Source organism: Aedes albopictus, chromosome 1, assembly GCF_035046485.1.
Source record: "Aedes albopictus strain Foshan chromosome 1, AalbF5, whole genome shotgun sequence".
Classification (NCBI taxonomy): domain Eukaryota; kingdom Metazoa; phylum Arthropoda; class Insecta; order Diptera; family Culicidae; genus Aedes; species Aedes albopictus.
The window spans coordinates 241,771,346-241,797,146 of NC_085136.1; the positions used below are offsets into that span (position 1 = coordinate 241,771,346).

General features: G+C 42.6%; 1 protein-coding gene and 1 long non-coding RNA gene across 2 annotated transcripts; one reads left to right on the forward strand and one right to left on the reverse strand.

Moving 5' to 3' along the window:
* The first annotated feature begins 996 nt into the window (after window positions 1–996).
* On the forward strand, window positions 997–25,193 carry LOC109419817 (dipeptidase 2). Its single transcript, XM_019694114.3, has 4 exons — window positions 997–2,024; window positions 2,084–2,259; window positions 24,083–24,332; window positions 24,480–25,193. Exons 1-4 carry the CDS (start codon window positions 1,212–1,214, stop codon window positions 24,573–24,575), a joined length of 1,335 nt encoding a protein of 444 aa, XP_019549659.3. The 5' UTR covers window positions 997–1,211; the 3' UTR covers window positions 24,576–25,193.
* LOC115265467 (uncharacterized) lies at window positions 17,603–19,049 on the reverse strand. The gene is made up of 4 exons (XR_009996460.1): window positions 18,513–19,049; window positions 18,266–18,453; window positions 18,120–18,209; window positions 17,603–18,059 (listed from the first exon to the last, which is right to left on the reverse strand). It is a non-coding gene; the product is annotated as an uncharacterized LOC115265467 (long non-coding RNA).
* Window positions 25,194–25,801: the final 608 nt, after the last annotated feature.

Genomic DNA, 25,801 nt, shown 5'->3' on the forward strand with positions numbered 1-25,801 from the left:
TTTCAAAATTCACGGGGCACCCTCTAGAATCGTGCCTTTGGATAAGAAGAACAATCTGTGAAAGATTCAGCTCAATCGGTTGAAAACTGAGCTGGCGCAAACGAGTTGAAGGTTTGTATGGGATTCTCAGTCCAAATATATGGGAAATTGGATGCCCTCCAGTCTCTCATACAGCACGCCGGTTTGGCGAGTTCGATTTAACTCAGAATTGAAAGAATAGCAGTTGATACCCTAATGAACAACATTGTAGAAGACCATATCATGATAAAACTTAATTTAGTTGCGGTTTTAGCCAACGAAATCAGGATTAGGACATCTTCCCCCGTTTACTCTCGGCTGTTACATGCAGCACGTGTTTGCCGTTCGAAACTTGCTCACTACATCATAGGCGGCTATGTTGTCCTTCATTTCAATTGCTCACGCATGTGGGCGGATATCGAAACAATGAAGAATTACACAGCTACCTATGATGTAGCGCGCAAGCTACGGTCGACCAACACGTGCTGCATATAACAACCGAGAGTAAACGGGGGAAGATGTCCTCATCCTGGTTTCTTTGGCTAAAACCGCAACTAAATTAAGTTTTATCATGATATGGTCTTTTACAAAGTTGTTCATTAGGGTATCAACTGCTATTCTTTCAAATCTGGGTCAAATCGAACTCGCCAAACCGGCGTGCTGGAGGGCATCCAATTTCCCATATATTTGGACTGAGAATCCCATACAAACCTTCAACTCATTTGCGCCAGCTCAGTTTTCAACCGATTGAGCTGAATCTTTCACAGATTGTTCTTCCTATCCAAAAGCACGATTCTAGAGGGTGCCCCGTAGAATTTTTAAACATTTTTGTATTTGGGCCGGTCTAATATCCACCGTAGAAAATTTATCATCCCTACTACTACCTTCATCTATTTACTAATGTCCTTTCCCTCAAAGAATGTGGGAATCCTTGGCGCGGAACAGTTCTGCGCATGTCCGCGAAAAATCGACCAGAAAAAAATTCTGTCACCTTCGTATATAGATGATAATCGAGGAACGTACGTGCTTTGTTTATCTTCATTCTTTGTTGTACTCCAATGTGAAAAGTTTTGTGTAGAATCCAAGAATCGTTCGCAAAGCTGAATTCGTCTCCGCCAGAGATCACGGAAGCGGCAAATTCCTCCTCGGGCGGTGAGAACAAGCGCCGCGTCCACTACCATTACTATCGCAAGATGAACTCGATGCCAAACCATGCGGACTTCATGGAGCTGGGCACAATCCACCAGCACCAGTCGTCCACCTGCAAGCAGCATTGCTTCGTGTTCACCGAGATTGCGGACATCGACCTGCCGCCCGAGATCACCAAGTACCCGGAGAAGATCAAGAATGGGAGCATTCACTCGTACAAGAAGGACAGCATGTCGCCACCGCCTCCGAAGGTGCCTAAAAGTTCGAGGCGTTCGAGGAAGATAATTGCCGCCGTTTCGGCGCTGTTGATTTGCATAGCGTTAGGCGCAGGTATCCCGTTGGGACTTCAGCTCAGGTCTTCATCGCTGCTGGAAGCTCGATTAGCTTTCATAAGGCGTTTGTTGGCGGAGTCTCCGCTGGTGGAAGGTTATTGGGCGCCACAGATGGGCGCCAATTTTAGCAAGAGCTATGCCGAGGTCAAGAACAGTATGGTGGGGGCGTTGCTGTGGCCTATTTCTGTTCCGTGCGCCGCCCAATATCTGGACGCGGTGCAGTTGACGTTGGAAGGTATCGACGACGCCAGGAGGATGGTAAAGAAAAACTCGGATATGGTGATTGTGGAAAGTGCCGATGCGATGGAACAGGCGCATACCGACGGGAAGTTGGCTATTTTGTTTGGGCTGGAGGGAGGTCATACGTTGGGGTCGAGCTTGGCTGTTCTACGGTCGATGTATTCTTTGGGAGCTAGATTTGTATCGTTGACTGGGTTAGGCTGTACGACTCCGTGGGCCAGTGCTTCCATCAGGACGGACTTTTTCGATGAGAATCTTCCATCGACGTTGACAAATTTTGGAGAGGTGATTATGAGTGTTTTATGATGCTTACAGAATTAGAAGATATACGTGTGTACTTTCAGGTCGTTATTCAGGAAATGAACCGCCTTGGAATGCTAGTTGAAATATCGCGACTGTCCGAACCGGCTATGATGGTGGCTCTGAACGTTGCCAAGGCACCTCTGCTATTGTCGAATGCTCTTCCTTCTACGATGGCGTGTAATGGATCTACAGCAGCTGTTCCAGATCATATTATGAGGTAAGTAGGTACCATAAATCGGACGTACATTGATCAGTTGGCTTCTTCTATTTATGATAATGGTCTGGGATCGTCCCAATAGGACAACTGTGATGTTAATTTAGACTATCTTAATATTTATTTACTGACTATCGATGAACTATTTGACGTTAAGTTTCTTCAGTGAACACTTGGGGTTGATCACACACCCGCCTGTGGGGACCAATGACTACTGTTCAGACATGCAGTAGTTTACCACCACCACTTCCGTTTTGTAGTGCGCGAGTGTCAGCTGTCTCGACACCACCAGTTTTCTACTATGCCAATCGCGTGCGCTGCTGTCAGGTCTCCTTCCTATATCGATTCACCGTATACCACGAAGGCAATATCAAAGGTAAAACCAACCAGCTTAACTCCCGGTGGATGTATGAGCCTTCATACGCCGTGTTCCATAGTACCGGACCCAGGATGGAATCCTGAAGTAACCCCACGATAATGTTGTAGCTCCTCTCGTCTTCCTCGGTGTCATAGATTAACACCCTATTCTGGAATGACCTCTCCAATATCCGGCATAGGCTATTCGGGACTCCTAGGTGGTGTATGGCACACTCGATGCCGGCCCAGCTGACGCACTCTTTACGTTCATCTTGACGACTGCGCAGTAGCGGATTCTCCTTTGGAGCGCTTTCTTGATCGTTTTGGGTACAGTCTTAATAGCGTCCACCTTTCAGGATCGACCCTTCTGGTATAGGCACATCTGTATAGCCATTCTGAACACGCTCCCTTGCATCGATGGCCGTCTTGCTGGCTACTGTCGGAATACCGTCCGGACCCGGAGCCTTGTTCAACATAAGCGACTTCGCTATTGCGATGAGCTCGTCGTTCGTCACCGGGCCGCATCGCTTTTCTCGGTTCGGCCCAGGGGACGGGGACAAATGGTCTTGTATCGTGGCGCAGAAACAACGTTTCCAAGATATTCTGCCGCATATCGGAGAAGCGTTCTGGGGGTGCTGATGCACCCTTTGTTTTGGCCATGATTATACTTACTGTAGGCATCACCCCAAGGGGTCGTGTTGGCTACCTGGCAGAAGCCTGAAATCTGAAGCACGCCCGCTTACGTGCTTTAATCGCTTTGTTCTGTGCCAGTTTAGCCGCCCTGTAGGCCTCATGAGTGCACTTCGTTCCATTCTACCCTCATCGATGCGAGGGGTTTCTACACAACTGCAGTGGTACATCGCGTTGATATTCGCGACCGGTCGTACAGATTGCTATTTCCTTGGCCTTAACCGCCACCCAGTTCTCGTTATTGGGACTGGTGCAGTATGGGTTTGCTAGCAGGGTGATGTCCGTACTTGACTGCCACGTCAGCAACTGTTGTGCGGGTTCACAGTGTAGTGGTTCAAGTTTATTGTGTAACAGTGTGTAACCAGCATTGTCGTCGGTTGGTTCGACCTCCTCGCGTGCCTTGACATTTAGGACCGCCCGTCGTGTGACCCTTGTTCGCCGTACAAATCAGGCATTTTGGTGTCGAGTTGCACTCTCTGGGCGATGTGACCTTCCACCCCGCACTTCATGCAGAGTTTGCTCCTGTCGGGGCCTTTAACGCTCACAACTTGTGTCCTTGCTCGAAGCACGTGAAACACGCCTCTGGCGGCTCGTAGATGCTGAGCGAGCACACTAATCAGCTTATCCTGATCTTGCCGACTTCAGTCGCCTTGTTCACCTCCCTACGAGACGCTTGATCGGGGCGATCTACGTGCCTGGCGGGCCCTTTCGCAGGCGGATCGATGCACTTGGTACATCTATCTCGCACTGCTGTTTGAGTGCGGCCTGTGAGCTCTTCTGCGTCGGCAATCTCGTCCAGGTTTTTACACTGGAGAGTTGCCTCTGCTGTTAGGGCTCTTAGGCTGTGACCATAGTGGGTAAGGTGAGATGCGATCGGATGCGATAAGTTATGAGATGAGAAGAGGGAAGTTTGATAGGCCATAGTGCATGAGGTTTTCAATGAGGGTGCGCATGTTGTTTTCACATCCTTTTTCGCCTATTTCGTGCGCATCAACGACTCGCGTGATTTGATCGATGAAGTCGCTTGTATGTTGAAGCGCTTCTTTGGAAGTGGGTAGTGAAATGATCGTTTCATCTGTAAGAGCGGAAAGATAAAATGCACCTGCTTTTTGTTTTGCGCGGGCCGTTTTTTTTGCTATAACTTAGTCAGTTTTGATCCTGTTGCAATAGCAAAAACCGATCAGTTCAAAAAACAAATCTGGTGTAACTGTACAAGATTGAGATTATTGAATTAATTATTTGATAAAAGAATGTATAAAATGTAATTATATCCGCGTGAGGGATGTCTTTATGTATACACATATTTTTACTTTCCGGACTGAGCTATCTGAGTGTTGAATTTAAATCAATATGAGACTGTTATACTGATTTTCGGCATTAAAACATTACTTTATTGTGCTGATCTCGGCAAAAAGAAACAAAAATTCGGCAAGTATGTATTATTTAAGGGTATAGATTTTTTTTTCATTACAAAATTTTCGGCGACATCTACGAGAAAAGATGTCTCTAGGGTGTCTCCTACCTGGAAAAACCTGGAAAACCGGGAATCCTCAGGGAATTTTATTTAACAGGGAAAAACCTGGAATACTCAGGGAATTTCTTGAGTACTCAGGGAAATTTTACTCCGAAAAAAAAATCATTGGGTCGTATGAACCTGGTAGTAAAAATCCATATAGAAATTTCGCTACAAGGATTTTTTTCCAGAAATTCCGTCAGAATTTCTTTCTGGAACATCTTTAACAATATCTCCTGGAATGTCTCCCAGGATTTCTTATAAAATTCCATTCCGCATTTTTGACGCTATTTTTCTTAGTATTCCTTTTTGATTTCTTTTCCGGAAAGGTATACTTCCGGATTCCTTCCAGGATTCCTGAATTCCAACCGATTTCTCCTGGAGTTTTTCACGGGGATGCTATTTCTTCTCAGAGTTCCTCCAGTGTTTTGCTCAAAGAAATCATCGTAGGATTTCTACCATAATTAATTCCGAATACTCTATAAGAATGTCTGTCGGGATAAATCGTGGAATTTCTTTCGGCACTCCTCTCGAAAATTTTACCCGATTCCTTCCGGTGTTCCTTCTTGGGACTTCCCCAGAAGATCTTCACAGAACGTTTTTCAGAGTTGCTAAAGAAGTTATTCCTGGAGTTCCTACTAAAGTTTCTCCAAGTATTTCTGAAGGAGTTTTCACGAATTTACTGCAAGAGTTCCTCAAGAGATTTCTTTTATTTTTTCCTGTGATATCTTCAAACCATTGCTTTGGGCTTTCTTCGAGATGTTCTTTCTGGTCTCCTACAGGAATTTGTTAAAAAATTTTGCGATGTTTATTTTGAAGTTTTACCTGAGATTTTTCCCGGAGTATCTCCTGGAACTTCTCTCAGAAGATTCCTTCCGATGTTGGTCATGAGATGTCTCTCAGAGCTTTTCTTAATAAAAATACCCTGGATTTTCCCCTAAGATGTTTTTTCCAGAGTGCCTTCTGGGATTTCTACAGGAGTTATTGCTGATATTTCTCATTGAATTCTTCTCTTGCATATTTTCAGATCCAGGCTGTTTCTTGTAGTTGTACCGGATTTCTTATAGTGATCCACCTGAGAGTTTTTACAGATATTCTGTACATTATTCCCAAAATTCTTCCCGGAATCTTTATCAGAAATTGTCCCGAGATTCTGGATATTCCTTCAGGAATTTCTCCCAAAGTAATTGCAGGGATTCTTCTACGGGGTTTCCTCAGAATGTCTCCTGAGATAACTTACGAAATACCTTATAGGAAATTCATGGAGAAATATTCGAGAGAATTCGAATAAAATCTTGCGAGAGACTCCGCAAAGTGTTATTGAAGAAATCTCGACAGGAACTTCAGGAAAAACCTGAGAAAAATGAGACATCTCGAAAAAAGTTCGAGATAATAGTAATCCCGAGAAAAAAATATTAAGGACATCCAAGGAGGAATTCTGAAAACCAAATGGAATCTTGAAAGTAGCTGCGGACGAAGTTCCGCGAGGAAAACAAGAGGAATATCGGAAAACTATCGGTAAAAATCCAATAGTTTATGGATAGCTGCCCCGGAAAACCGTTAAAACAGGCATGGACACTGGCTTCAGCCGGCGGCTGTACCGATTGAACGAAACTTAACACGGAGTGGCTACGGATAAGAAGCTATTCTCGTGAAAATTTTCATCGTTCGGAGCGGGAATCGAACCCTCATCCACCCGGACTCTAACCGCATGGCTACGACATTCTTGAAGAAACTTTGAATAGTTTTGGATGGATCTTCAGGAAGAATCCAGCGAGAATCTCTAGTATATCGGAAAACCTTTGCAAGAAATATCGGGACGTACTCAAACAGATATCTCGTGTGAAAGAATCTTGCGGAAAGCCAGGAAGATACTTTGGAAGAAATTCCAGGAATAATGCTCAGAAATATTGAAAGAATTTTTGAAAAGTAGAGTAACTTACGTATTTTCGGCAGTTTTGTTCTCTTCGTCATGGGGGGTTTTTTGAAACCTGTTGAACTCAGAGTTGGCATCAAATCCTTCCCAACCAAATTGAATATGATCAAGTTTCAGGCAATTTGACCAGCATAAATCCCGCATGACGAAGAGAACAAACCTGGCGATGATACCCTAAGTCACCTTTTATAATTTTTTGAAAATTTCGGTTATTTTTTTAATTATAAACTTTCAAAATTTCATCTGGAAAAACCTGGAAAACTCAGGGAATTTATTTTGAGTTATGAGTAGACACCCAAGTATACAATATTCATCATATATTAGGTAAAAGAGTATCAATCGAAATCGATGTCACACTCTTTTCTAGTTTTGCCTGACAAAGAAAAAAGCAGAACTTTTCAATCAGAATCGTTTTAGCAATTAAGTTGAATACCATAAAACCTTAAACTTTCTAACTTGCACATGAATAACATGCACTGGACAAACGACCATATCAAACATTGATCACTTGATTCAAATCCCGAACAGAGAAAATAAAATGTTTTCTTATACACATATCATAACAAAATTATGCTGTAAAAAACTTAAATCGAAATCGGAATCGGAAATACTATTTTATATGCAATGAAATATGTTATTTTACATAGTGATCGATAGACAATATGATAAATTTTTATTACGTCCGGTCCATCAAAATGCATGTCATGTGAAAAAGCATTGAGTTATGTTTAAAAACAACAACATATTAACGTATTTTATATTACCTATTAGCATTCCCAACACATTAAATCCGCATTGCTTTACATACACAACGAGCGCAATCATAAAATCCATACCCGACAAGCATTCTCTTGCGTTCTCTTGCGATCACATGCGTCGAAGCAGCTCCATCGCATCTTCGCACTCATCGCAACTCATCTACTATGTACGGTTCATGCGTTCTGCATATAGTTTCCACAGAGTGTGCTTCGACGCTTATCCGATCTCTTTTCTCTTTGCATCGCACCTTACCCACTATGTGCTCAACGTTACCTGCACTTTTCTCCTAGTACTTCTTGAGCTAGTGCTCAGTGCCGTCCTGGTGCGCCGGATGCTTTTTACATCTGCGCCCAGCGGTGAGAGGCTATTTTCACCTCGCATGGACCGGCGTACGTATCCGCCTCGGTTTTGAAGACCAGCGCATCGCTGCGCTCGCGTCGCGGGCTGATTTTACAGTTCTCGCCCTTTTCTTTTTTCATACCGTAATCCAAGCGTTCTCCTTCCCTTGGTCTAGTTGGCCACCACTCTTCTTAGGATTGGCCTGCTGGGGCTTGGTTTCCTGCCCCTTGCGCGTTTCGCAACCGGCTTGGCTGCCTGGTTAGTAGCGCTGGCCGCTCCCTTCTCCCGCTTCGGCTTCACGTCCGTCTCTGCCGGACTTTCCAGCAGACATCGACCATTCAGCTCGAGCCGTAGGGTGGCTTGACCGCTCCACTAGGGCCCGGCGAGCTGCATGGTTTCGTGCTGCATTGTCGTATTGACCGCAAAGAGCAAGCTGTCCATTTGGTTGAACCGTTCCTCCTTGTAAGCGTCAGCACTTCATTTCGCGACCAAGAGATCGTACTCCTTTTTGGCCAGGGCCAACGATTTTCGGAGCTTCAGCAGGCCCTGTTTCAGGTCCTTGCTGATGTTGCTCCGCCCGCTCGTATAGCCGATCAGCTTATCCAGCTGCATCCAGCAACTACCAACATCTGTGGTAGTCCGCTCCTATTGCGGCTCAGCGCCCGCGTGTGGTCTGCACCGGTCATTTGTGCTTCTTCGGTTGGCGCTGTACCGCTTCGTGCGCCACTTGTTCCACGCGCAACCGTTGAACTACCCGCCATTGTCTCGCTGTGGTGGGTGCACCAGCCCCTCGTGGTGGCGATCTTTTTATGCCTCCACGCGCGAACGGGTACTACACTCTCCGCAACTCCATTCTCGACCGCGTTGTTGTTATTGATGGATTTATTGTCTGTTGGGCTCCCCATTGAGCCGCTATCCCTCACTACAGATGAAGTAGTCGCCAAGGATACTGGTGGTTATCTATGCAAGCAGGGAGGCCACCCGAGGGTTGGCCCTTATGGGGGATGGGCTCAGAGCCGGATCAGCGCTAATCAGTAGTGTTCATCTGAACCTACTTGCCCTCAGTTAGTTGCCTAAGCTGGGCACAGATTAGGAGCGTACTTTAAGGCCATGCCACGATTTTATGGGGTGGAAGACAGCGTCGATATTAGCCTATCCGCCGTTTCAAGTCAGTGTCACCCGATCTTATTAAGAAGATAGAATGCCGTCGCCATCGGCTCACTTGTGCATAGATACCTAAGTGTGTGCCATATCTCAACAATCAATTACTAAGCATGACCAGTATACTATAATGGTTAGTTTCCACCTGGTAAGTATTGTGTAAAAGGATAGGACAAGTAATGGTCAAGTAAAACTTTTGCAATCAAAATTACTTTAGCGTTCGCAGTTGATGGGTAGTACGCAGATCGCAAGAAATTTCTTGGCCTATCTCGATGCGTGGGAAATTCAGGCAAGGAATCGCTCAAGAAATGAGCAAGCGTCGCTTTATTCCGGATCCTAGTACGGAGCTGAAACGAAACGTCAAATCAAATGGGGCTTGCTGTGTTAAATTTCTTGACCGTTCCGGTAACGGAAAAATAATGCACTGAACGAAAATTACTTGAGCGATTCCGTTTGAAGTGCATACCTCGCATGATAAGTAATTCGCAGCCAAAAAGATTTGCCAACAGATGGCACTGTCATACGATGCTGTCAGTCATGTTGTTAATTTTCCGTACGGAATAATATGTCGATGTATTATTCCGTGAGTAAAAGTGACATTTTCTCTTTCTTTTTGTTTCTTCTTTCGCACCAAAGACATCAGTGTGCATTAAGCTGTTAGTACACAGGGGCCTTAGGCCTAAAGTACACAGGGTTAAAGATTTGGCAAGGGAATAACTCAAGATAAAACATCTGTTTGAAGTGCAACGGAATGCGGAAGCACTGTGGTATGTACTCAAAAAAAATCCGCAACTCTGCCACTGCGGCAAAACGCAATGAGCGGGGATATCCTGCGGTTAATTTCAAAACAACTTCTGATTGGTGAATAAGTTTGTTTCCTGGAAGAAAGTAATTATGTGAGAATCTGCAGCATTGCTCTGGCTCTGTCTCGCTCTATCGGTGGTAATTGGGGGACGATCTTGGGGACGATTTTGACGGGATTTTGACGGGAAGCGGGATATACTATTAAAAAACTAATAATTCGGCGAAGCTCCTCCAAAAAATACCTCCAAGTTCTTCAAAGAAGCTGTGGGTCCAAGAGACGATGATTCGATGATTTTTTTTGAATGATTTCAAAAAAAAGTTCGGGACTCTGGGAGTTTTGGAAAGATGATGTTTTTAAGTTCCTCATGAAAATAGCTCTTAATTCCAGGAACAAGCTGGCTAGTTCTCGAAAATTCCTAAACGAGTTCTATCAGGTGTTCCTCGATAATTCCTCCAGAATGCCCCCCAGGAGTTCACGGGAATTCATCCAGAAGTTCTCCTCCAGTTCTTCCTCCAGGAGATTATCAGGAATTCCTCCAGAAGTTCCCCGGGCATTCCTCCAGGGAGTTCCCCGGGATGTTCCTCCAGGAGTTCTGCGGGAATTCCTCCAGAAGTTCCCCGGGCATTCCTACAGGGAGTTCCCCGAGAATTCTTCAAGGAGTGTTCCGAAAATTCCTCCAAGGCTTTCCCAAGAAATCATCCATAAATTTTAAGGTGAATCCTCTAGGAAATCTCCGATAAAACTTCCGACAGTCCCCGGGTATGGCTCCAGAAGTCCCCGTTAATTCCCCAGTCAACTAGTGATCGTATAAGATGTTGCATAAGATGTTAAAGTGGAGGCGATATACGTACATTTTACATGCGCCTAAATGGAGGCATGCACGCATATGGCCTCCACTTTATCATCTTATGCAACATCTTATACGATTACTGGTTGTCTGGGTCCTTAAGGAGTATATCCATGAGTTCCCCAGAAATTCTTCCTGGAGTTCTTCGGGAATTCATCAAGGGGATTTTCCCCAAAGAGTTTCAAGGAAATTCCCCCAGGAGTTTCCCAGGAACTCATCTAAAATTACCTCGGTAATTCCACCAGAAGTTCACCAATAATTCCACCACGACTTCTTCGGGAAATCCTCTAGCAGTTCCTCTTAAATTCTGGTGCATTTCTTCCAGAATTCCTGCAGGACTTCCCCGAGAATCCCCGGATGGATTTGTGGAGAAATTTATCGGAGAAATCCCTGAAACAATTTCTTGAGCAGTCACCAGAGGATCTTCTGGAGCAAATGTGCGGCTCCGTGGTCGTGCGGCTAGGGTCACGAAGCTCTTAGTCGCATCGTGCTGAGGAGCGCGGGTTCGATTCCCGCCGCAGCTGTCAGGAAAAATTTTCGGCTGTGCCGCTGGGTGTTGCATGCTAGTCCGTTGTCTAGTGTCGTGCTTCCTTCAAAGAGCGAAAAGCTCACTGGAAGCATTGAACATGTCCGTGTCTTTTTAAATCTCCAAAAATTCCTTCTAAGATTTTTCCAATAATTCCTCCGGTGGAATTCCTGGAGAAATCTCCGGAGGAATTCCGGGAGGAATTTCTGGAGGAATTCTGGTAGGAATTTCTTGAGGAATTCTGGGAGGAATTCTGGGAGGAATTTCTGGAGGAATTTCTCAAGGAATATTTAGAGGAATAATTGGAGAAATGTCAAGGAGGTATTTCTGGAGGAATCTCCGGAGGGGTTGAATGAGGTGTAGTGAATATAGTTTGGTACTGAGTAATTGATTGGAAAATGTTGAGCGTGCTTTTAGACAGTACTAGAATGGCTGTCCGGCATTGATGATTTCGATGATACGATTGGAATGTATGCGTGCACGCTTGTTTTGCTTCGGATAGCCTCGTGATGAATGAAAGAGAGTACCACGATAGAAGCCAGAGAAAAGAGATGGTTGACTGACTGCCAAGCTTATGCTCAAGTTGAATGATGGAGTGTGCGTGCATGGTTTGGATGGGCACAGAGAGTGAATGGGAGAAGTGGCATAGAGTGATGGTAATATAATACAAATGTATGTGAGAGTGAAACGGCCATAGATTTCGAGTCTGGCTGCATCGAAAAAATGTTAGACTGTTTGCTCATTCTGTTGGTGATTTTTGCGACGGACGGACGCGAGTGATAACTTCTCCGATTTTGAATTCGGACGCGTGTGAGATCTTCGATTTAGAATTCGGACGAAATAAAAAAAAATGTTTAAGTTTAGGAGTATACTACATGGCGCGGTTCGGTAGGGATTTGGTAAAATTTTGAAATGCAGTGAGCAGTGATGATTTTCAATAATTAATTTTGTAATGGGGCATGGAAGTGGGATTGATTTGGTGCTTGAAGAGATTGATTTGGGAGAGGATGAATAAAAATGAAGTTCGGAAATATGCAGGACGACTGGGTTCCTAGCACTGGAAGCAGATCGACTGAGAATCTGCTCCAACATGAGAAAAAATGAAAAAAAAAACAATTTTGGAATTATGCAGGACGACTGGGTTCCTTGCACTGAGAGCAGAACGACTGGGTATCTGCTCCAGCATGAGAATAAAAAAACTGAAAACGCATATGCAGAACGAGTGGGTATCTGCAATATGAAATTTGTTGAACTATATAAAAGGTAGGACGCGTGGGTACCTCGCCATAAATGCAGAACGTGTGGGTATCTGCAATACAATTTATAAAAAGATAAATTGTCAATACAAAAATGAAAATTGTTCGTAAAACTAAATGGTTTTGGTTTGGTTATGGAAATCATTAACACATTGGAGACACAAATAATTGGACGCTGGCCACATTCAATTTTTTGTGTGATAGGTTGTTGTATATGAGCTTGAAGATCTTTTTTTAAAACGAAAAAAGGAATTAAAAAAACGTTCATTGGACAATATTGGGAAAATGTTTGAATTGGATTTATGCAATTTAGACTGGATCTGGAGAAAAAGCCAGATTGGATTTGGATTGAGAAGGATTTGGACTGGATTTGAATCAGATTGGATTGGATTTAAATTGAATTTGGATTGGATTTGGAATTGGATTGAATTTGGGATTGGATTGGATTTGTATTAAATTTGGATTAATTTGGATAAGATTTGGAAAGGATTTGGTTGGATTTGGATTAGATTTGGATCGGATTTGACTAGATTGGATTGGATTTGGATCGGATTCAATTGGATTAAAACTGTATTGGAATTAAATTGGATTTGTATTAGATTTGGATCGGATTCGATTGGATTTAATCTGGATTTGGATTGAAAATGAATTGGTTAGGATTTGGATGGGATTCGATTGGATTGGTTTTAAATTGGATCTGGAAAAAGCTAGATTGGATTTGGATTGAATTTGGATCAGATTGGATTGGATTTGGAATTGGATTGAATTAGATTTGGATTGGATTCGTATTAGATTTGGAATGGATTTGGTTGGATTTGGAATTGTATTGGATTTGATTTGAATTGGATTCGTATTAGATATGGATCAATTTGGATAAGATTTGGAATGGATTTGGATTGGATTTGGATTGGATTTGGATTGGATTTGGATTGGATTTGGATTGGATTTGGATTGGATTTGGATTGGATTTGGATTGGATTTGGATTGGATTTGGATTGGATTTGGATTGGATTTGGATTTGGATTGGATATGGATTGGATTTGGATTGGATTTGGATTGGATTTGGATTGGATTTGGATTGGATTTGGATTGGATTTGGATTGGATTTGGATTGGATTTGGATTGGATTTGGATTTGATTTGGATTCGATTTGGATTGGATTTGGATTGGATTTGATTGGATTTGGATTGGATTTGGATTGGATTTGGATTGGATTTGGATTGGATTTGGATTGGATTTGGATTGGATTTGGATTGGATTTGGATTGGATTTGGATTGGATTTAGATTGAATTTGGATTGGTTTTGGTTTTGATTTGAATTGGATTTGGATCGGATTCGATTGGTTTGGATTTGGTTTATATTTGGATTGCATTTGATTTTGATTGTATGTATTGGATTTGGATTGGATTCGATTGGATTGGATTTAAATTGGATTTGGATTGAATTTCGATGAGATTGGATTTGAATTGGATTGGATTTGGATAGGATTTGGATTGGATTCGGATTGGATTTGGATTGGATTTGGATTTGGATTGGATTTGGATTGGATTTGGATTGGATTTGGATTGGATTGGATTTGGATTGGATTTGGATTGGATTTGGATTGGATTTGGATTGGATTTGGATTGGATTTGGATTGGATTTGGATTGGATTTGGATTGGATTTGGATTGGATTTGGATTGGATTTGGATTGGATTTGGATTGGATTTGGATTGGATTTGGAATTGGATTTGGATTGGATTTGGATTGGATTTGGAATTAGATTTGATTCGATTTGGATTGGATTTGGATTGGATTTGGATTGGATTTGGATTGGATTTGGATTGGATTTGGATTGGATTTGGATTGGATTTGGATTGGATTTGGATTGGATTTGGATTGGATTTGGATTGGATTTGGATTGGATTTGGATTGGATTTGGATTTGATTTGGATTGGATTTGGATTGGATTTGGATTGGATTTAGATTGTATTTGGATTGGATTTGGATTGGATTTGGATTTGGATTGGATTTGAATTGGATGTGGATTGGATTTGGATTGGATTTGGATTGGATTGGATATAATTGGATTTGAATTGGGTTTAGATTGGATTTGAGTTGGATTTGGATCGGATTTTGGTTGGATTTGGATAAGATTTGGACTGAGATTTGATTGGATTGGATTTAGATCGGATTCGATTGGATTTGAATTGGATTTGGATTAGATTTGGATTTGGATTGGATTGGATTTGGCTCGGATTTGGATTGGATTTGGATTGGATTTGGATTGGATTTGGATTGGATTTGGATTGGATTTGGATTGGATTTGGATTGGATTTGGATTGGATTTGGATTGGATTTGGATTGGATTTGGATTGGATTTGGATTGGATTTGGATTGGATTTGGATTGGATTTGGATTGGATTTGGATTGGATTTGGATTGGATTTGGAATTAGATTTGATTGGATTTGGATTGGATTTGGATTGGATTTGGATTGGATTTGGATTGGATTTGGATTGGATTTGGATTGGATTTGGATTGGATTTGGATTGGATTTGGATTGGATTTGGATTGGATTTGGATTGGATTTGGATTGGATTTGGATTGGATTTGGATTGGATTTAGATTGTATTTGGATTGGATTTGGATTGGATTTGGATTTGGATTGGATTTGAATTGGATGTGGATTGGATTTGGATTGGATTTGGATTGGATTGGATATAATTGGATTTGAATTGGGTTTAGATTGGATTTGAGTTGGATTTGGATCGGATTTTGGTTGGATTTGGATAAGATTTGGACTGAGATTTGATTGGATTGGATTTAGATCGGATTCGATTGGATTTGAATTGGATTTGGATTAGATTTGGATTTGGATTGGATTGGATTTGGCTCGGATTTGGATTGAATATGAATTGGATTTGGATTGAATTGGGATTGAACTGGATTTGGATTGGATTGAGTCTGGATTTGGATTGGATATGGATTGGATTTGGATTAGATTTGGATTAGATTTGGATTGGATTTGGATTGGATTTGGATTGGATTTGGATTGGATTTGGATTGGATTTGGATTTGGATTGGATTTGGATTGGATTTGGATTGGATTTGGATTGGATTTGGATTGGATTTGGATTGGATTTGGATTGGATTTGGATTGGATTTAGATTGGATTTGGATTGGATTTGGATTGGATTTGGATTGGATTTGGATTGGATTTGGATTGGATTTGGATTGGATTTGGGTTGGATTTGGATTGGATTTGGATTTGATTTGGATTGGATTTCGATTGAATTTGATTTGGATTGGATTAGAATTGGATTTGGATTGAATTTGGACCGGATTGGATTTGATTTCGATGCGATTGGGATTGGATTTGGACTGGATTTGGATTGGGATTTGTATTGGATTTGGATTGGATTTGATTGGGTTGGATATAAATTGGGGTTGAATTGGATTTAGATTGTATTTGAATTGGAGTTTTATCGGATTTGGGTTGGATTTGGATTAGATTTGGATTGGATTAGAATTGGATTTGGATTGAACTTGGATCGAATTGGATTGGATTTGGATTGGACTTGATTTGATTGGATCTGGATTGAATTTAAATTGGATTTTGATTAGAATGGATTTGGATTGAATTTTTATTAGATTTGGAAGTATTTTGATAAGATTTGTATTGTACTTGGAATTGATTCGAATTCGCTTTAAGAGTATTTAGATTTGCCTTTTTAATTGGATTCGATCGGCATGTATCTGGGTTGGATTAAAATTGCATTTGTATTGGATTTAGATTGGATATGTATTAGATTTTGATTGAATTTAGATCGGATTGAATTTGGATATGGTTTGGATATGTATTAGATTTGGATAAGATTTGTATTGGATTTGGAATTGATTCAGTTGGATTTGGATTGGATTTTGATTGGATTTGTATTGGATTTGGATTGGATTTAAATTAGACTTGGATTTGAAACGGATTTGGATTGGATTTGGATTGAATTTAAATTGGATTTGGATCGGATTGGTTTAGATTTTGATTGGATTTGTATTAAATTTGGATTCCATTGGATTGGATTTGGATTGGATTGGAATGTGGATTGGATTAGAATTGGATTTGGATCGGATTCGGTTGCATTGGATCTGGTTCGGATTTAAATTGGACTGGATTTGGATTGGATTCGGTTTGGATTTAGGTTTTACTGAATTGGAATGGATTAGAATTGGATTTGGATTGAATATGGATTGGATTGTATTTGGATTGTATTTAGTTTGAATTCGGATTAGATTCATATTGAATTGTGATTGTATTTGAAGTGAGATTTGTATTTGCTTTGAAGTCGATTTAGATTTATTTTGCGTTGGATTTGGATTAAATTCGATTAAATGTGAATTTTCAATTGGATTTGGATTGCATTTGTTTTGGATTGTATTTGGATTTGATTTGGGTTGGACAGGAATTGGAAGGGATGTGGAATTGGATTGGATTTAGATTGGATTGAATTTGGAATGGTTTCGAATTTGCTTCAAGAATATTTAGATTTGCTTTGGATTGGATTTTTAATGGATTTGTATTGGGTTTGGTCTGGATTTGAATTAGATTCGCGTTGGATTTTGATTGAATTTGGATTTAATTTGGATTGGATTTTTATTAGATTCAGATTAGATTTGGGTTGGAATCGAGTTGGATTTGCTTTGGAGTCAATTAAGTTAAACTTTGGATTAGAATTGTACTGAATTTAGATTGAATTTGAAATAATTTCAAATAAGATGTGAGTTTGGAGTGAAACTAGATTGGATTTTGGTAACATTGGTATTGCTATGAAATCGATTAAGATTTGCTTTGTATTGAATTTGGATAAGACTTGGATTAGATTGTGTTCGTATTGAATTTGAATTGGATATATATTTGTTTTGGAATTGATTGAATTTGTTTCTTTGGAATTTGTTCGATTTAGAATTGATTGAATTGGTTACTTACATCAAGTGAGAGTAGAGAAGGGGAAGAATGTAGTGAATATAGTTTGGTACTGAGTAATTGATTGGAAAATGTTGAGCGTGCTTTTAGACAGTTGTTGCAAGTTTCCCGGTAGGGGCAGAGCAAAAACTACCGAAGCGAAACACAAAGCAGACACCAAAAGGGCCAAGACACCAACGAAATCACAAAGCCAAAATTAACATTTTAATTACATGTATTTGCCATCTTTCTTCGGCCTACCTGAACCCTACTCCTCGCTAAATCTTATGCTAATGATCTTGCAGTCATGTCTTAAACTAGAATTAGGTACTCACGGTACCGCCTCAATCCGTCGCCACCAGGTCGGCCCGTTCACTTGGCACGGCGAGTTGCCAGCCCATCCGCTTTTGACCGCTCGCGGCCTGCCCTGCACCACCACAAAGCACCATCGGATTCAACCTCCCGTCGTGAGGAGAAACTCACGTGACCGATATAGTCGTCCTCTCTTCGGTCGGGTTCACTCCCTCTCCGTCACCGGACTCTGAACGGTCCCGCTGGGGATTTGCTTTGGTTGAAGAATCGTCCTTCGCCGATCGTGGATCGATGTCACGCCAGTCTACGGTCCGACTGATAGAATGCCGAAAATCCAATAAGAAAAACGGGAAAAAAGAACCCTGTCGAACACAGGAATGTTTAGTCGGGCGTGTTTCAAAAAATGCGTTCTTGCAACTCACCCTTGCGGGGCCTTTTGCGTTTCTTCTACTACGGCGTGTCGGACGGTTGCACTTTCTCGACGGATGGTCACTGTCGCACCGGCCAGTCAGCTATAAAAAGTTCCATGTGTTATCGGCTGTCGACCGCCATTTTGTTTTGGACTCACCTATCGCTGCTTTTCAGCAACCACGATGCCGACCGACTGGAGCCAGCTATCGGAATTCCGGGTCGATGCGGCGCTCCACGCTTTGCCCTGGTCGAAGATCACGATCTCGCGGAATCAACCGAGCGACCAACAATTGATCCGGTTCTTGCTTTCGATGGAGTTTTTACGTGGGTTCCTCCTGCGGGATCCTGCTGGAGAAATGGCGTTGTAGCACTTTGGGGACAATTTATCCGTTGGTTTGTTTTACCTGTACCAGCGTCACACTTTTTCCACCCGCGACTACTGAATATTAATTGCACCCGATCAATGCAGGAAACGTGCTTCTAATTGTCGTCCGGCTAAATTACTTTTGCTCGCAGATGCGCGACTGCACCCCAGATCGAACTCCAGCACAATGTGGAAGCTCCGTTTGCTCGATCCTTTTTTCCCCCGACAGCTTGAAGTGGTGTGAGTTATTGTTACCACCACTCGGAGCTGCGATTTGTGCGGGCTGATATGGTGTCTTGATGGATGTTGAACGACGGTGTTGAACACCACTTTTCTTTGGTATGGGTTTACCGAAGCTGACTCTCGTTCGCCGTCGCGATCGCACACGTTCCAGCATCGACTATCAGTGGTATTTGTGCGTGGTAATTTTCTGCATCTAATCGTTGGGTGCGTAGGATGGCTGGGCTGATGAAAGCTTTCAGGCAGAGGTGCTCAACTGATTGGGCGCGTGACAGCTTGCGCTCTCGTTCAACGGTTCAGTATAATGCTCACTTATTGACTAATGGATGGCTTATGCGACAAATTTATTACTAAACGTAACACAGTACTAGAATGGCTGTCCGGCATTGATGATTTCGATGATACGATTGGAATGTATGCGTGCACGCTTGTTTTGCTTCGGATAGCCTCGTGATGAATGAAAGAGAGTACCACGATAGAAGCCAGAGAAAAGAGATGGTTGACTGACTGCCAAGCTTATGCTCAAGTTGAATGATGGAGTGTGCGTGCATGGTTTGGATGGGCACAGAGAGTGAATGGGAGAAGTGGCATAGAGTGATGGTAATATAATACAAATGTATGTGAGAGTGAAACGGCCATAGATTTCGAGTCTGGCTGCATCGAAAAAATGTTAGACTGTTTGCTCATTCTGTTGGTGATTTTTGCGACGGACGGACGCGAGTGATAACTTCTCCGATTTTGAATTCGGACGCGTGTGAGATCTTCGATTTAGAATTCGGACGAAATAAAAAAAATGTTTAAGTTTAGGAGTATACTACATGAGAGATCTCCGAAATATTTTTTGGAGGGATCTCCGGAGGAATTCCTGGAGGAATCTTCGGAGGAGTACGTGGAGGAAACTTCGGAAGAGTTCCTGGAAAAATCAGCAAAGATAATCCGGAGGAATCCCCAAGAAATTCCTGAAGGAATCCTCAGAGGAATTCCTGGAAAAATTGGCGGAGATAATCCGGGAAGAATTTTCGGAGGAATTCCTGGAGGAATCCTCGGAGGAATTCCTGGAGGAATCATCGGAGAAATTCCTGAAGAAATCATCAGAGGAATTCCTGGAAAAATTGGCGGAGATAATCCGGGAGGAATTTTCGAAGGAACTCCTGGAGGAATCCTCAGAGGAATTTCTGGAGGAATCATCGGAGAAATTTTTGGAGGAATGCTCGGAGGAATTCCGGGAGGAATGTCTGGAGGAATTCCGGGAGGAATTTCGGGAAGAACTTCGAGAAGAATTTCTGGAGGAATCTCCGAAGAAACCTCCGGAGGATTTTTTGGAGGATCTTTTGGGGCAATCTCCGGAAGGTTCTCCCCGAGGAATTTCCAAAAAAAAATCTCTGGAGGAGTTCCTGCAGGAATCTCCAGAGAAATTTCTGCAGGAATCTTTGGAGGAATTATTGGAGAAATCTCAGGAGGAATTCCTGGAGAAATGTCCGGAGGAGTAGGAATCTCCGGAGGAATTCCTGGAGGAATCTTTGGAGGAATTATTAGATAAATCTTAGAATGCATTCCTGTACAAGTCCTAGAAGGAACTCTTGGAATGATCCCGGAAGGAATTTCTGCGGGAATCTCTGAATAAATATCTGAGAGAACCCCAAAAAAAAAAATACTACAGAATTCCCTTATGGAGGGATTTTTTGTAGAACTTCTAATGAAAATCTCAGAGGCATTTTAAGACAATCCCACCTGGAGCACCTGGAAGAAATTCAAGAGATTTTTCTGCGAAATCTCAAAGAAAAACCTTCGTACGGAATGCCAGAAGAATCATCACAAAGAATCCTTCGTGGATCTTCATTCAATTCCCTGTGAAGCTTTGTCCCAGTATTTCTTCAAGAACTCCATGAAGTAACCGTCAGAGACCCAGCAGCATTCCTCCCCACCGTAGTGCGAATCCATAGTCTGGATTTCCCCAGAAGCCCACAAAAAGTTATTAATTAAATCATTTTCCTCACACGCGCGCGAAAAAGTACATTTCAATTTCAATAACATTTCCTGAGGAAACGAACGAAATTTCCCCAAATCCTAAACAACCTGGTGTCCTTTTCTTTCACATCCTTCTTACAGCATCATTTCGTTAAAATGCTGTCAGTTGAACAAATGTCAAAATTACTTACGGAAAAAGGAGGAATTTTACTTGAGCGCTCTACTTGGGAGCAGGAAACTAAGCTTAATCAGGAACTTACTGGCATAGTTCCTGATGTGCCCGAGGCACTGTGACACGAGGCTGGGCTGTGCCACTTTGGAAGCAGTGTTGCTTGTACAGAGTTTGCTTCCGGATGTGTGGAATTTCTGAAGCCCAGATGTGTGGAAGAGCAAACTGCAGGTCCCGCGCCACGCCTAGGCTTACTCCGCTTGAACAGTTCGTATGTCCCGGTGCTCGGTCACCTCCCGGTGCCAAAGGTGGTAAGTCCACACTGGTGTGTGAATATGGTTCGCTTAGGAAAGAATCCTATAGGCTCCCACCTATAATACGGTAAGCTTAACCGTGGCGATCTGCATGCCTGCCGGGTCGTTTCGCATTCCGCCTGGTGTATCTCCCTCGCACTGCTGCTTAAAGGGAGTTCTGTGGTGTAGGTAATCTCGTCCAGGTTTTTTTTACACTAGCACCTCCTCGCCCAGGACATCTTGGCACCTAATAGGATGTGCCTTTTCACGCCGATCTTTCTTCAGCACCAACATCATTTCTTCCGTCCTGGTGCGCCGGATGCTTACATCCACGCCGAGCGACAAAATCGATTTTCCCCTCTCATGGCCTTGAGCGCCACGGACCAGCGCGACACCCCTCTCATGCTTGCAGCTTGCATGTTGGCTTATCGTGTTTTTAGAACTCTTTATTCTTCCTTGCCGTAATCCAAGATTTATTCTTTCTCCGGTCCGGTAGTTGGTTCCTGATCTTCTTGAGAACTGATCTCTTATGGCTTTTTTTCCTTGCCCCTTGCGTGCTTTGTAACCGGTGCCTGGTTAGTGGTTACTCGCGTTGAACGTCTCATACCAGGGGTTTTCAGACCATTTGGTTCGCGGTGCACTTTTTGGAAATAAATCTCTACGCGGTGCACCTGGTCGTTATTGTCCAAAGACTCAACGAGTGCAATATCGAATTTGTTAAAAAAAAAGTTGTCGTACTTTTCAAAGGGACTTTCAGGTGCATGTACTCCTTTTTGAAATAGTTTTTTTCCACACAGATGTGATAATGATATTAACTTGCATTTTCGTTCGTTACGTTCGGTTGACACAGTTGTCCGGCATAGATTTTTTTTCTTGCTGTGGATATTTTCTGGATATTTTCGTGTGAGGTCTAGAGATGGGAAAATGATTCAATTTTGAGAGCGAATCGCTACCGATTCACTCTCAAAAAAGAGTCGGCTCTTTTGACCGATTCAGCAACTCTTTTCCGAAACTTGATGAAAAAATGCCATTTTTCGATGTTAGCCGACTCCTTTCCAGTTTTCTAGGAAATCAGCTCGCAAGGACGACTCAGCCGTCAACGCAATAAATAGCGAACACACAGATTTTCGTTCTTTCCACTAAAGAGTCGAATCACTAGCGCGAGCCGACCATATACGAATGAAAAATGATCGATTGGCAAAGATTGCGATGGTTTTGTGTCTACTAAACTGCCGTGAATCGCATATCAGTCCCATCTTTGCTGGATTTCCTATGCAAATGGAACAAATATGCGATTCAAAGCAGTAAAGTACGCAGTCAATCCAACTCTTTTCGACAAATTGTAGTACTCGTAATGAACTTCAGCGAATCGTAACTCTTTTGAAAAGAATCGTGGGTCACTCACTCGGTTTCGCGAATCGGTTCTTTGAGTCGACTCGCGAGTGAGTTACCCATGTCTAGTGAGGTCCTTGCCACATTTTTACCACAGTTTTTGCTGGGATCTTATAATCTCAACGTACTCCTGCTTGGCCTCTGTTTGATTACTTTTGTTTTTCAATAACATTACTGGATTTCTGAAGAAATCTACGCCAAAAACCCCTTAAAATTTACGGTATCTTTACTTTTAGATCTTTTGCATATTTCGGACAAGGTATTTGGTAAATTTCTTCACGACTTTCTGGCCAAGTCATGAGATACGAAGATGATTCATTTAAAAAAAATACACATTTTTAATAGAACTCCTGGAAAACTCATTGAAATCATTTAAAGATCCCTTCTCAGGCCTTCTGCAATACCGTCTACCCCCGTTGGTTTGACCGCTTCTAATCTGAATACTTTATAATTTGACACCCGGTACTCTGCACATCGTACAATTGGTTCTAACGTCATTCTGCTCATGAAACGGGGTGAAACGAAACGCTGTAAATAAATCAAATCAGCATAAAAAAGGTTATCAGCAAAATGTTTTTCGATGCCCTCAGGACTACCAGAAGTTCAAATTACCGAGGGTGGACGGTACCACTAGTTAGATTACTTCCAAGATTTTTAGCGAAATTCTTGAAGATACATTCTTTGTAGTATATTTTATGCTGTTGCATTGAAAGCAGAATTTTCAAATGGAGGCAGAATTTTTTAACTGCCGTGGTGCATTTGTCAAGGCTTTGCGGTGCACCAAGTGCACCGCGATGCACGATCTGAAAACCCCTGTCTCAGACGATCTGATGTCCTATACCTAACGCTTCTTACCCCCATATGGCAGATTTCGGCCATGCAGCTCGAGCAGCATGGTCTCATGTGTCACTGCCGAGCTTCGCTCCTTGGCCAGAAGGTCGTTTCAGCACGACCTGCTTAAGGTCTTTGCACACTCATGTGTTCTTCTGTCGATACTGCTTCGCCACGCGGACCTCCCCGATCGCTCGAAGGGAGGTACTACAAGCACCGACGAACCGACGTGACAGCTAGAACAAATAAATTCAAATTTGTTGTCCGCGACGCCATGATGAAAAATAAGCGAACACTATCGCCACCTCTATAACGGCCCGCGATGGTTTGGTAGCTCGACACCGAACCCCCATGTGTTCATATAGGAAACGGTTCGCGTCTGCGCTGATTTGACAGAAGCGATCGCTCGCTTCGGTGGTCGACCGTTAAATTGGGGGGGGGGGGGGGGGGGGGCACTTTTGAATCACCACTGTCACGTCGGTTCGTCGGTGCTACAAGCTTCTCGGCATCGGTGATGTCGTTCAATAATTCGATGATCATTAAGAAAATTCTACACATCGATCTACAGTGACCCCACACCGATAAATCACCTTAATTTTGTACACTATTTCGCTTCATAAATTGTTGGGTCATAAATCCACCTAAATCTGATCAATGTTATCCCATTTTACGGAATGTCCGACAAATTTCCTAAATTCTTTATCATCTGGATTGCAGTGCTCTGTCGCAAAATGGAGGCGTTATCATGTTGAACGTCGAACGATGCGGCGATAAACCGATGACGCTGAAGGATGCCATTGCCGCCATCAACTACGTACGGGCCATTGCCGGAGTGGGCCACGTGGGCCTAAGTGGCTCACCGAAGAACTACCCGCTGCTGTTGGCCGAGTTGGCCCGGGATCGACTTTGGGGAACGGCAGCCATCAAAAAGCTGGTTGGCGGCAATATCGTACGAGTGCTGAGAGAGGTAGGTTTTTGGCCTGACACCTAGATTATGTTTACTCGAATGTTCTTGGAATACATCAGGCCACCTTTCCAGCGTTTTGATGGCCGTCCTACTAGCTTTTGCACAAGTTTAATAGACGAACGATAATTCATTCATGTTCAATTTCAGGTTGAAGTCAACAAAAATCGTCTACCTCTATCGGAGGACTGGATTCCATTGGAAGCGGTCGAAGGAAATGCCTACTGTCGTTATCCGGAAACGTAGATCGAACCGGCGAGCTGTATTCAACTTTTTAGCATAAAATGGTTTTACATCAAAGTATTATAGTCAAATTCTTCCAACGAAAGGGAAAAAAATCAGAATGCAAACGACATTAGCTTGGTGGAAGTTGTTCAATGAGAGAGCATTTATTTTAAACCTAAGAAATTTGGCCAACAAAACGCAGTTATTTGTAGCACAAAAAGAGAGATACCTATTTGAAGTGGACACATGATCCAAACTATAGTAGAGAAATTTGAATAAAATATAAACTTGATCATTACACAGAGAAAGAGAGCGCATATCAACCATTCCAACAACAGCAATTATTCCGGATTTCGCACAACAGTCGGCACACACATTTTGAGGGAAAGGAAATTGTCCCAATCCTGTTGGTTCCACCAACTTCATCACACCACACATAACAAGTGCTGCTAGACAGACCCTAAGATATAGGATAAGTGTAGTTTAAAATTGCTTCTGTAGGAATAACGCATTTGCCGCTGCTGAGGAGAGTAGCACACAATAGAGACACCATCAAACAACCATTGACGTTAGAGTGATTCTATGTGGAATTCTGTTACAAAACATACGTATTTATGAATAAACGATATCTTAAATAGAGTTGGTTTTATTTATTTGAAGAGAATAGATTGTGGAAAGAAATTTTTATTGTTTAAGCCTTGATTTAGCGGCAAAGTGAGGGTGAGAAGTATCTACACAGGTCGAGTCGAGTTTAATTCACGGTCGAAGCTTAAGTTGTAGGCTGTTAGGGAAGGGGGAGGGAGGTTGCTGCTGTAAACTTGAGCTTCTGTTCTCCAGGAGGAGCGTCTGTTTCATATAATAGGGGCGGCTATAGCCGCCCATATAGCCGAGGCGGTAAACGCACGGGTATTCAGCATGACCATGCTGAGGGTGACGGGTTCGATTCCCGGTCGGTCCAGGATCTTTTCGTAAAGGAAATTTCCTTGACTTCCTTGGGCATAGAGTATCTTCGTGCCTGCCACACGATATACACATGCAAAATGGTCATTGGCAGAGGAAGCTCTCAGTTAAAAACTGTGGAAGTGCTCATTGAACACTAAGCTGAGAAGCAGGCTTTGTCTCAGTGAGGACGTTACGCCAAGAAGAAGAAGAAGAAGGGCGGCTAATCGACGTCCAAGTACCAGGAAAGGATTCTAAACTAAACTGTGCCCTATGGTCTTTCGGAAAGTAGGAAATTGGTGTCCGGC

Coding starts and splice junctions, on each gene's coding strand:
- LOC109419817 (XM_019694114.3), top strand. CDS start 1,212: ATGAACTCGATGCCAAACCATGCGGACTTCATGGAGCTGGGCACAATC. Junction 2,025..2,083: donor CGTTGACAAATTTTGGAGAG/GTGATTATGAGT, acceptor GTGTACTTTCAG/GTCGTTATTCAGGAAATGAA. Junction 24,333..24,479: donor TCGTACGAGTGCTGAGAGAG/GTAGGTTTTTGG, acceptor GTTCAATTTCAG/GTTGAAGTCAACAAAAATCG.